The sequence below is a fragment of the Copadichromis virginalis genome, linkage group LG4, assembly GCF_057382275.1.
Source record: "Copadichromis virginalis isolate Kocher_CV1m ecotype Utaka linkage group LG4, C_Virginalis_male_GT1.1, whole genome shotgun sequence".
Classification (NCBI taxonomy): Eukaryota; Metazoa; Chordata; class Actinopteri; order Cichliformes; family Cichlidae; genus Copadichromis; species Copadichromis virginalis.
The window spans coordinates 11,397,073-11,410,092 of NC_140621.1; the positions used below are offsets into that span (position 1 = coordinate 11,397,073).

The window sequence follows — 13,020 nt, forward strand, 5'->3', positions numbered from 1 at the left end:
AAAGACGGAGAGAGTGAGTGATACAGCTTGGGCCATTTTCCCTTAAACTGAAGGCTGAAAAAGAAAGAAAAGATGAAGACCGTGGCTATCCTGGCTCTCTGCTTCTTGGTAGTTATCTGTGTCGCTTCGGGTAAGAGCTGTAGCAATATTTGCAATGTAATTTTTTAACCTTAAACCTTTAAACTAAATTAGTTTTTTAAAGTTAGTCTGTTCTTATTTTTCCCCTTCTGTTTGATAGATGCTGCCACCGACCCTCAGCCTGCTGGTGACAACCCTGCTGAGGAGGGTATGATTAATATTAGTTTATTCGTCCAGAGTTTAATGGATAAGGGGTTCGAACTTTCAGGCACTGCATGAGTGAAATGATATACCAAGAATGATGAATGATGAATGACTTTTTGCAAAAAATATTCTATACTCTTGTTTTTTGTTGTTTGTTGTTTTTTCTCTATGACTTTTTTTGTTTTTATGCTATACTGATCTTTAAAAAAAAAAAAAATTTTCATAAACAACAGCAGGCTGACAGATGTCTTATGACTGTGATGTGCAGGTTTGTTTGTGGAGAGGGAGCAGGCCTCCACGGTGGTGAGGCAGAAGAGAGCTGCTGGACAGTTATCCTTGGTACAGCTGGAGAGGTATCTCACACCTTATCTACAAACCTTATTGCTGCATGTTTTTAGACATGTTCTTATCTTTAATAGGGTTGGGTTGGATATGGAAAGTTTTCATGAAGGTATGAAACATCATAAGTAACCGTGTGTGTGTCCTCTCTCCTCCATTCAGCCTGAGAGAAGTGTGTGAGGCCAACGTGGCTTGTGAGCACATGATGGACATAAACGGCATCATCGCCGCCTACACTGCCTACTATGGACCAATCCCCTATTAGAGGCTACAGCTGACTGCGCACCAGAGCTGCCTTTTTTCTTGCATTGCCACCTCTGAGCTCGGCTTTTTCTTTGTCTAAAAGTGTGGCAGACGGATCAGACTGGAAGAAACCAAACACCAGCAGGTGGATTTACTTTCTTTCCTAACTGCACCTTCAAGAATATCTCTGTAATTCTGTCATTTTTCTCCGCCTGTAGAGTTGAAACGGAATAAAAATGAATATCATTCTGCTGTGTGTGCTGTTTTCTAAAGCCTTATTTGTTGTATTGGATTAGGAATCATTCACGTAACTCATGAAGCAGATTTGACAAGTTTTAGCCACTAGATGTCCCTATTAGGCTATATTATATGTAAGGCTAATGAACCTTTATCATCTCTATAATATAACATTGCAGTTCTTTTAAGGTATTCAGTTTGCTTTTTTTTTTTTAAAGAATACTTTTAGTGAATACAGTTTGCAGTAACTTTAAAAATCACATTTCTCAGACTAAAGTGATCCAGTCCTACTCCTTTATCAAAAGGGTATTCCTACATATCAGTGACCACGGTAAACAGGGCCTGAGAGTGGCTCAGAAATGTGGTTCATGATTTATTTAAACATTTTCACACAAAAGAAAATCGCTGAAACTCTGAAGCTTTTGTGCCATGTGATTCCCCGTCTGTTTGTTTCCTTTGATAGATCTGTGCATTCCCGACATCATCCCGGCAGCACCGGGGTGTCCAGTCGGACGGGTCTATTGTGCATCATGATGTAATTTCTTCCTTTGTATTCCGGTAGTTCGCTTGTTTTCTTCTTGGTGTTTATGTTTGGCTGTGCAGAAAGCAATTGATGACAGAGATAGCACAGTTAACATAGCTGAGACAAGGTGCACAGAATGAGTTGTCTATATGCCACAAATCATAAATAAAATTGAGACAAGCAGAAAAACAAATCATAGACAATGTGTGAATGTGTACGCACGTGAATATGTTTGTGAATGTTCGACTCTGTGGTACCTTCATTCTGCTTCTGTTTCTTACTTTTTGATCAGTTTCTCTATTAATACAAAGAAAAATCCATCAGGTTGATGCGAGATGAGATGAACCTAAACAGATGTAGATGTATGGTTAGTGATGCCGTACCGTAGTTTTAAAAGTTTTAAAAACCACCACCATGCTGCTTCTTTCTGTTTTGCATTGTTACATTTAGAGGTGTTTAATTACAGCTGACTTATTATTTAACCTGCACAGAGGAGCATTTAGGTATTTTGTTTTTCGAATCAGGTGGCTGACTAAACAAGTTTCCCAACATGTTTGTCTTTGAAACTTAGATCGTAGATTACATTATTGTGTTGTTAAAGTGTTGTTAAAGTGTTGTGTTGTTAAAGAAAAAAAAGTTTTTGCAGTTTGCTGGTCTGGAGCTCTGGAGTGGAGATCCCAGCAAATTCCCACCAAGGTCAGAAAGTGCAAAAATGGAACAAACCCATGATCTACATTTCAGTCTCTACAGGCCTCATTTAGCACATTAAATGTTTACAGTTGTGACAGTAGAAGAGGAAAAAGGACTGAACAAATATGACTTGTCTGCATTTTGATTTCGTTTTTATTATGTCATATGTCACTGTTACAGTTCTTTTTTTTAAACAATGTGATATGTAAAACTTTAGACTCGAAAGAGGACATACTTTCTTCTTTCACATGACAACATAGATATATTTACCACATTTTCATGGGAGCAGTGAAGAAAAAAAAGCAAAAACAAACGTTTCCAGTCATATAGCTACTTCACCGTTTACTGTTGTAAAATGTTTTATTCATTCGATAATAAATAGGTCATCTTTTACTTCCTGTCAGTCCAGAGCAACTTACTGGCAATGTTACTGGCATTTGTTTTCCCTCATTAAGATATGCACATGCCAACAGGACTTTGCAGCAGTGTGTTTATTTTTAAATGAACCAGCTGAGCTACTCAACAAGTCTCACGCATGTTTGACTTTGAAACTGTCGGCGTTTCCTGCTTCCTACAGAGCATTGCATCATTATTTCCTTTAACCTGTTTTTGCTTTTATCTACATTCATTTTGTGCCTTATACTAAAACACTTTTTTTGACCTTTTTTTTCTGAGGTCCATGAGAAGATCAAACAGAATATCTTCAGTATGAGAACATGTCTCTCTGCACATATAAAATACATTTTTAACACATTTTGGTTGTGATTTTTAAATTAAATGTACAGCAGCATAAGATTTGACAATTCTTCTAGTGTGACAGCACAAATAATAAATTCTGCCTCCCTGATACTCAGAAATAAATATCTTAACAACTCTGTAAGCTTCCAAGCAAATATTCGTTATGACTTTGTTGATCCCCTTACTTTGCCTTAAATATCCCTTACACTGTTGTGATTGTTATGAGTCGGCTCTATATTACTGTGGCCCCTAGAGACAAAGCATGTACAAACTCCAAAACACTTACATAACATTTTTGTCATTCTGAAAACCCAACTTACTGGCAAGCTTTTAAAGCCTGAGCTGAGACTCTTGAGCAGCACAACTTGTTCATACCAAAGACATGATGGATGAGTTGCGCTTTGAATGAGAGAACCGTAAACTTATCCAGGCCGTGGCGAATTCATTCCAAACCACAACAGTGCCCTGGTTTAAACCAGGCTGGATCTCATTGGAGAAGGAACTATTCTGATCAAGCGCATCAGAAAGAAAATATTCTCACTCTTCAGTGGTAATTTGGTGTACGTCAGCATTGTTGTTAATGGTCACCTGAGATAAGATGCATAAGATGAGATGGGCCGCACTGTTGTCTCACAGCAAGAAGGTCCCGAGTTCGATTCCACCATCAGGCTGGGGTCTTTCTGTGTGGTGGTTGTATGTTCTCCCCGTGTTTGCTTGGGTTCTCTCCGGGTACTCTGGCTTCCTCACATTTAAACGATTAAATGTTCACTTTTGGGGCCTCTCCAGCCTGATACAGAACCCCCTAGCAGGGGGATACATAGCTGAACTGCTTATAGAGTCCAGAATCTGAGCAAATTAAAAGTGAAATCCGAAGCACATGTGCTTTATCCGCATAATAATTAATAGACTGACATGTTGCATTTAATTGTTAGAAACAAAAAGAACAAGGCTAGCTCATTTCCACGTGCGCTGTTTTTGTGCTGAGCTAACTAGTGGCTACAAATTAACGCAATATATTTAATAGTTAATGGTTGCTTACTGGGGGCAGGGGCCTGGGAGGAGTTGACAGTATGGTCGGGGTCTGGGACGCTGGGCCATCCCTGCGGCTGCTGGGCCGGGGGCAGTCTGCTTGCCTCCACCCCAGGGAAAAGGGTAACATCTCCTGGGTCAGGGGGCTGATTGCCCCCCTGAGGGCGGTGATACCTGGACCTGGGAGTATAGAGTACGTTTGGAGAGTGTGAATGGGTGTTCATTACTGTTTCTCTCCACATTGGGCGAGTGCTGAGTATTTGTATTTGTTTGCATGAGGGTGGGAATGTAAGCTTGTGTCTGGTGTGTGTCCGGTTGACTCTCCACCTCCTCCTCTCTGGGAACATCTCAGGCCCCCGCCAGGTGTGGAGGGCTGTCTCCACCCATGACACTCCCTGCCGGTGGCTGATGCCTTTAGCCGTCGGTGCCTTGGTGGTTGATGTCCGGGACTGGGCGCTCAGGTATGTACCCGGCTCACTCCCAGCAGCTGCTTGGCAGGGCCAGGTCAGGCCCCTTCCGGGGGGTGGGGTTCCCTCGGACCTCTGGAACCTGTGCTCAATCTGCTCTGGCGCAACTGGCTGCGGGCTCGTCACCGCAGCCCCCTGTGGCTTCTGCACCGTAGCTCCTAGGTGACCTCACATCTGGAGCTCTCCTCAGCTCGTTGCCTCTCCGGTGGTCCTCTTTGGGCTTTCACACTCTGGTGGGCCTCTGGATGTCTGGGCCTGGGTCCATGCCTGCTTCATGCTTTGGGGGGCAGGGCTATGTCTCCCCACACCCTCTAACAGATCGTTACATGGATAAACCTTTTGAACTCAAGCTTGCTCACAGACAAACTATATCTTCCTTGGCTGCTCCCTTAAAGCATATCGTTCACTGTCAGTCTTGCGTGCTGCTCGACAATTTAATATTTAGTATTTAGTGTTACTTACACGTATCTAGGTTGTTGTCTTTGATCTCTGTATTGTGTTATTCTCTTGTTGTTTGTTTTCTTTTTTCTCCTTGTAACAGGTGATCCAATGGATTTTCTCAGTGTCTTGTCTTACTGTCCTCCTTCACCTCTATTTTTAATTTTCCCTTTCTTTCTTTCTGTCTTTCTTTCTGTCTAATTGTCTGTCCAATTTGTAATAAAATTAAATTAAATAGATCCAATCAAGTGGACCAATATGGCATTACCATATCTTCTCCACTTGAAAAAATTAATCCGTTGGGCATCCTTCGTGGCCTTCAGACAACAATTCTGATTGGTAAATGGCCTGTATTTGTATAGTGCTTTTCTAGTCCCTAAGGACCCCAAAGCGCTTTACACAACCAGTCATCCACCCATTCACACACTGGTGATGGCAAGCTACATTGTAGCCACAGCCACCCTGGGGTGCACTGACAGAGGCGAGGCTGCCGGACACTGGCGCCACCGGGCCCTCTGACCACCACCAGTAAGCAACGGGTGAAGTGTCTTGCCCAAGGACACAACGACCGAGACTGTCCAAGCCGGGGCTCAAACCGGCAACCTTCCGATTACAAGGCGAACTCCTGAACTCCCAACTCTTGAGCCACGATCGCCCCATTGTTAAAGTACAGGCAAAAAAAAAAAAAAAAGAGTTAATAATTGTTCATTATTTATCTGGTTGTTCAGTGATGACACGACGAATCCTACTTCCGGGCCTAAAGTAGTCTGCGTTTAATATGGCTTTTGTGTTGTTAACGTGCTTAATGTTATGTATTTTCTTCTATTTGATCTCAAAAAGCTCCTAAAACAGTCAGTGATCACTGTTGACCTCCCTCGGCTTTTATTACCGCTAATCATTTATTTAAGCTCAGTTTTTAAAACCTTAGGATGTAACTACAGCTCAGCCCATGCAGCAGTATATGAATGACTAACCTCGTATTGTGGATGGATTATCTCAGTTGTTCTCCTGGCTGGAGTTTGGTCCTTTTACAGCATCCTGCCATGCGATTACATTTGTTCCTGACCACCGAGAACACTCACGTTAACTTTTATCGAGTGGGAAAAAAAGTTAGCTTGCTTATATTATGCTAACATAGCTGTGTCGCTAGCAGTCACGTAGCACATCATTATATACCAGCTAGCCAAACTCCAGTAACCCTACAAACGTCACTGCTGTTTAGTTTTCTGTCTTCATTTATGTTGGAAGTGATAACAGAGCTGTACGTTTTAATTTGTTTCCAAACCGCCGCAGTCAGGACATACTATATTGTATTTAGATAGAAGCTAGCGAGCTAACTCCCTGCTAACTTCTAACTCCGTTAAATATCATAAATTCCGTTTTCATGGATGCCTGGATGTTAAACTCAATTATTACACCTGGTAGAGCAGAACGCTGATCATTTTATTAAAGATGAAAGACTTTAGACAGTTTTTCAACTCTCAGTAATGCCATAGTGATCGTTTGATATATGGACCTGCAGCAGAGTTTAGGTCCAGACACGGCTAGTGACGTCAGACTGAACAATCGGATTGTTGTGCATTGTTTTTATTTATTCATTAATAAATAGGTTATCTTCTACTTTCAGTCCACAACTGACAATTTTACTGGCAACTGTTTACCCCTTTGCGATAACAGAAACATCCAGGAATTATGCCTTGTGCACACCCCATAGAAGCCTTTAGGCATGAAATAAATACCTCCTGTCTGCTTAATTTGCATAGTTAGTTTCTATATTTAGAACTGAATTAAAGAGGCCAAGGGCTTGGCAGCATAAAGCAGTGCACTGTGTTTGTTTTACATGTGGCTGGCTGAGTTTCATAACCTGTTTTACTATGAATTTTAACTCTTTGATTGCTTTGTTATTCCATTTTAATCTGTTGTTTCATCAAGAAGCATTTTACAGGTTACCCTGACATAAAACGTCACATTGCATGAGTTAGAGCTAAAAACAAAAACAAAACACAAAATAAAAAGTTAAAAATGCTTCTTTTTTCTAAGGTCCGTGAGAATATGGAAAAGCAAAAAACTTCCATCCATCCATCCATCCATCTTCATCCGCTTTATCCGAGGCCGGGTCGCGGGGGCAGCAGCCTAAGCAAAGAGGCCCAGACCTCTCTCTCCCCAGCCACCTCCTCCAGCTTATCCGGGGGAATACCAAGGCGTTCCCAGGCCAGCCGAGAGATATAATCTCTCCAGCGTGTCCTGGGTCTGCCCCGGGGCCTCCTCCCGGTGGGACATGCCTGGAACACCTCACCCAGGAGGCGCCCAGGGGGCATCCTTGTCAGATGCCCGAACCACCTCAGCTGGCTCTTTTCGATGTGGAGCAGCAGCTGCTCTACTCCGAGCCCCTCCCGGATGGCCGAACTTCTCACCCTATCTCTAAGGGAGAGGCCAGCCACCCTTCGGAGGAAGCTCATTTCTGCCGCTTGTATCCGCGATCTCGTTCTTTCGGTCACTACCCACAGCTCGTGGCCATAGGTGAGGGTAGGGACGTAGATCGACCGGTAAATTGAGAGCTTCGCTTTTACACTCAGCTCCCTCTTCACCACGCCAGACCGGTGCAGCGTCCGCATTACTGCAGCTGCAGCCCCAATCCGTCTGTCGATCTCCGGCTCCCTTCTCCCATCACTCGCGAACAAGACCCCGAGATACTTGAACTCCTCCACTTGGGGCAGGAACTCATCCCCGACCCGGAGTGGGCACTCCACCCTTTTCCGGCTGAGAACCATGGCCTCAGATTTGGAGGTGCTGATCCTCATTCCCGCTGCTTCACACTCGGCTGCGAACCGTTCCAGTGCGAGCTGGAGGCCCTCACCCGATGAAGCCAACAGAACCACATCATCTGCAAAAAGCAGAGATGAGATTCTGAGGCCACCAAAGCGAAAGCCCTCCGCCACTTGGCTGCGCCTAGAAATCCTGTCCATAAAAATTATGAACAGAACCGGAGACAAAGGGCAGCCCTGGCGGAGCCCATCACCCACCGGGAACGAGTCCGACTTATTGCCGGCAATGCGAACCAAGCTCTTGCAACGGTCGTATAGGGATCGAATGGCCCGTAGCAATGGGCCAGACACCCCATACTCCCGCAACACCTCCCACAGGACACCCCGAGGGACACGGTCGAATGCCTTCTCCAAGTCCACAAAACACATGTAGACTGGTTGGGCAAACTCCCATGCACCCTCAAGTATCCTCGAGAGGATAAAGAGCTGGTCCAGTGTTCCGCGACCAGGACGAAAACCGCATTGTTCCTCCTGTGTCCGAGGTTCGACTAGCGGACGGACTCTCCTTTCCAGCACCCTGGCATAGACTTTCCCAGGGAGGCTGAGGAGTGTGATCCCCCTGTAGTTGGAACACACCCTCCGGTCCCCCTTCTTAAAGATGGGGACCACCACCCCGGTCTGCCAGTCCACAGGTACTGCCCCTGATCTCCACGCAACATTGCAGAGGCGTGTCAACCAAGACAGCCCTACAACGTCCAGAGCCTTCAGGAACTCGGGGCGGACCTCATCAACACCAGGGGCTCTGCCACCAAGGAGTTGTTTAACTGCCTCAGTGACCTCGCCCCCGGAAATTGGCGGGTCATTCCCCTCATCCCCAGACTCTGCTTCCTCCTTGGAAGACGTGTCAGTGGGATTAAGGAGGTCCTCGAAGTATTCCTTCCACCGCCTGACAATTTTCTCAGTCGACGTCAGCAGCGCTCCGCCAGTACTATACACAGTGCAGGTAGAGCACCGCTTTCCCCTCCTGAGACGTCTGACGGTTTGCCAGAATCTCTTCGAGGCAGTCCGAAAGTCTTTTTCCATGGCCTCCCCGAACTCCTCCCACACCCGAGTTTTTGCTTCAGCCACTGACCGAGCCGCATTCTGCTTGGCCTGTCGATACCTGTCAGCTGCCTCCGGAGTCCCACAGGTTAACCAAGCCCGATAGGACTCCTTCTTCAGCCTGGTGGATCCCTTCACCTCTGGTGTCCACCATTTGGTTCGGGGATTACCACCACGGCAGGCACCAACCACCTTGTGGCCGCAGCTCAATGCAGCAGCTTCGGCAATGGAGACGCTGAACATGGTCCATTCGGCCTCAATGTCCCCAGTCTCCCTCGGAATGCTGTTGAAGCTCTGCCGGAGGTGTGCGTTGAAGATCTCGCGGACCGGGGCCTCTGCTAGACGTTCCCAGCACACCCTCACTACGCGTTTAGGTGCACCAGGTCTGTCCAGCGTCCTCCCCCGCCACCTGATCCAACTCACCACCAGGTGGTGATCAGTTGACAGCTCAGCCCCTCTCTTTACCCGAGTGTCCAGAACATATGGTCGCAGGTCTGGTGATACGATTACAAAATCGATCATCGACCTACGGCCTAGAGCGTCCTGGTGCCACGTGCACTTATGGACACTCTTATGTTCGAACAGGGTGTTCGTTATGGCCAAACTGTGATTAGCACAGAAGTCCAATAACAAAACACCGCTCGGGTTCAGATCAGGGAGGCCGTTCCTCCCAATCACGCCCCTCCAGGTCTCGCTGTCGTTACCCACGTGAGCATTGAAGTCTCCCAGCAGGACAACAGAGTCTCCAGGTCAGGTGGAGCACCTTCCAGCACCCCCCCCAGGGACTCTAAGAAGGCTGGGTACTCTGAACTGCCACTCGGCGCATAAGCACAGATGACAGTCAGGACCCGTTCCCCGACCCTAAGGCGCAGGGAACAAACCCTCTCGTCCACCGGGAAAAACCCCAACGTACCGGCAGCAAGCCGAGGGGATATTAGAATACCCACCCCAGCCCGCCGCCTCTCACCAGGGGCAACTCCAGACTGAGACAGAGTCCAGCCCCTCTCCAGGAGACTGGTTCCAGAGCCCAAGCCATGCGTAGAGGTGAGCCCGACTATATCTAGCCGGTACCTCTCAACCTCACGCACTAACTCAGGCTCCTTCCCCACCAGAGAGGTGACATTCCATGTCCCTATTGCCAGTTTTGGCAGCCGGGGGTCAGTCCGCCAGGGCCTCCGCTCCTGGCCGCCACCCGGCACACAATGCACCCAACCCCTATGGCGCCTCCTGCGGGTGGTGGGCCTGCGGGAGGATGGGCCCATGTCTCCCCTTCGGGCTGTGCCCGGCCGGGCCTCATGGACTAAGGCCCGGCCACCAGACGTTTGCCCTCGGGCACCCTCCCCGGGCCTGGCTCCAGGGCGGGGCCCCGGTAACCCTATCCTGGGCAGGGTAAACTGTTCCCTCGATATCCTTTTCATAAGGGTCTTCTGAATCGCTCTTTGTCTGGTCCCTCACCCAGGACCAATTTGCCATGGGAGACCCTACCAGGGGGCAAAAGCCCCCAGACAACATAGCCCCTGGGATCCCTGGGACACACAAACCCCTCCACCACGATAAGGTAGCGATTCAAGGAGGAGAAAACAAAACAAACTTTTTAAAACAAAAAACTTTAAAAATGAAAACATCTCACTCTAGAAGTCTTTTAGCAAGGCGATAAGAATCATAAAGTCAGCCTGCCGGGCATCCCACCTCTAACCCAAAGGGTCAAAACTTATGTTCGCATTCTCCATAAAAATGCTCATACTGATTGAGCAATGTTGTGCAAGCATAATTTATTTTGTTTTTTTCATTAAGGACGGGAAAAGAATTCTGACATTCCTGCACCTCTCTGTGAAGTGACTCTGCAGAGGGAGACAATCATACTGTTGATTTTACCGTGCACTCTTCTGCCAAATAAGAATTAAGATATTGTTTTGGAAATAGCAAGTGAAAGTTGTTGTTGCACAAAAGGGAGCTTTCCTTGTTTAAAGCAACTTATAAATATGTAATACTGTATAATCTTTCCATAACGACTCCACTTTTTTTAAATGTTCTTTCTTTCTTGATTGTTTTGTTTGACCAGTTTCTATTTTTCCAGTAAGTACTGCCTCACTACTCCCTTTTCTTGCCTTCCAGTATAACATGTTTGTCACTTGGCCCGCCCCGTTACATCACCACCAATAGTTTAAAAAGGCACTCTGGAGTTCAGACACTATCAAGCTGCACAACTTGTTCACACCAAAGAAATGATGGATCACCCAACCTTTGAACGAGAGAACCAAGAGCGTGTGCAGGCGGTGGAGAGTTCATTCCATCAAGCAGGGAAGCCCTTGTCCAAGCCGGGCCGGATTCTAATCGGAGAGGGAACTGTGTTTAAGCAGGGTCGCAAGAAGATACAGCAGAAAATCCTCTTCCTCTTCACTGATATTCTGGTGTACGGCAGCATTGTTGTGCCTGGTCGCTGGTACAAAAAGCAGAAGATCATCCCTTTAGGTGAGACATTCATCTGCGTTTCCTGCAGCTAACCTACTGTGAGAAGATTAATGTGAAACTGCCAAAAAACAATTTTATGACTGAAGAGAAAGAAATATAGACAAAAGCTTCAAGAAGAGCCAACACTATTGAATACTGTCCATAATATGACTGGCAAGTAGAAAATAGCAAGTGTGCTGTGCTAATTTAACTTCATATGTTCAGCTTTCTGCTCATACCACTTTATCCATGTAATTTTTATGTTGTTATCAAATCACTATGATTTTAGAGGACATTGAGCTGGAAGACCTGGAGGACAGTGATATATTCAAGCATCAGTGGCTGATCCGAACACCGAGCAAGTCTTTTTTTGTGTCCGCCCCTTCATACGAGGAGAAGAAGGCCTGGATAGAGCACATCAATGAATGCCGGTCCAGCCTAATGCAGGGCACCAGCTGCAAACCTTCCAAGAAGTTTGCTGTTTCCTGGATTCCTGATCCGGCTGCTTGCAAATGCATGCGGTGCCTCTCTACAAAGTTTGGTGGGGTCAATCGTCGACACCACTGCAGGAATTGCGGCTTCTTGGTCTGCAATTCATGCTCCAAGCAACGTGCCGTTATCGATCACATCCACCCCACTAAAAAGCTGAGGATCTGCAGTTTCTGCTACAAGAATATTAATGAAGAGAAGTTTCGCGACAGGGGAGACAGCGCCGGGAAAAGCAGCTCAGAGGAGGAAGAGTTTTGTCCTTCTGGTGAGGAAAATGAGAAAGTGGAGGAAGGAGAGATAGGGATCTATTCTCCCAGCAACTGGCTGGACACCAAAAACGGGACTTGGGAACGACTGAGCATTTATGATTACCCAAAGTCAATACCATCACAGTAGCCAATAAACTGCAACAAAGACGCTTTTGAATGATTTGATTTTCTTACATGAAGTTACATAAATGTAAAGATAAATGTGACGACGTATTATTTGTTTGTGTCTATTTGTGTTTTAATCTTAGGCTGTACACGCAACAATTTGCACTGTAAATAACAAATCAGGAGTGAGTCGAAAAAATCATTTTAAAAAGACAAGAATATATCATCTTTGTACATATTCAGTGCCATTAACCATGCTAGTTAAATGAATAATGCTCCATCTGCCTGTCACTTTGCTGCTGGAACAGCTGAATTTCACAATAAAGGATATTTCTATTCCAAAAAGCACTGTCTTCTCCCTGTGCATGTGACTCTGAATGCATGTTTCTTTGTTTGAATGCATGTAAAGTATTTGCATCCAGTATCTGCTCTTTTGCTGCTCCTTAACCTCAACAATAAAGTGCAGATAATCAATTTGTGAGAGATGTTATTACAACACTGAAATCTCATCATTTAGTAATAAGTCCTCTGTTTAGCCCTCAGAGTCTTATTGGAGCATATTACAGTGTTTTCTTGTACTTCTGTGACTTTTTGGGGTTTTTATTGTGCAAGTCAAGGTCAGTGAAGTAACCGTATATAGTTCCTCACCCACAGTATACATTTTTCCAATAAGCATGTATATAAAAACCATTCGGGAAAACTCATAGAACCTTTACAGCACCATTGATTTATCATCATTTTTCTTCTCACTGGCATTTTTCATAAATATAACATACAAACATACATATCAAACTGTAGCACGTCCTAGTGTTACAGTACTTGATGACGCTGCTATAATAATGCGGTAATAACAG

General features: G+C 45.6%; 2 protein-coding genes across 2 annotated transcripts; both read left to right on the plus strand.

The window, feature by feature from the left end:
- Window positions 1-1,110, plus strand: bglap (bone gamma-carboxyglutamate (gla) protein). Its single transcript, XM_085455390.1, has 4 exons — window positions 1-130; window positions 239-286; window positions 551-635; window positions 784-1,110. Exons 1-4 carry the CDS (start codon window positions 73-75, stop codon window positions 884-886), a joined length of 294 nt encoding a protein of 97 aa, XP_085311516.1. The 5' UTR covers window positions 1-72; the 3' UTR covers window positions 887-1,110.
- Window positions 1,111-11,021: 9,911 nt separating this feature from the next.
- Window positions 11,022-12,640, plus strand: LOC146710875 (pleckstrin homology domain-containing family F member 2-like). The gene is made up of 2 exons (XM_085453535.1): window positions 11,022-11,324; window positions 11,593-12,640. Exons 1-2 carry the CDS (start codon window positions 11,078-11,080, stop codon window positions 12,186-12,188), a joined length of 843 nt encoding a protein of 280 aa, XP_085309661.1. The 5' UTR covers window positions 11,022-11,077; the 3' UTR covers window positions 12,189-12,640.
- Window positions 12,641-13,020: the final 380 nt, after the last annotated feature.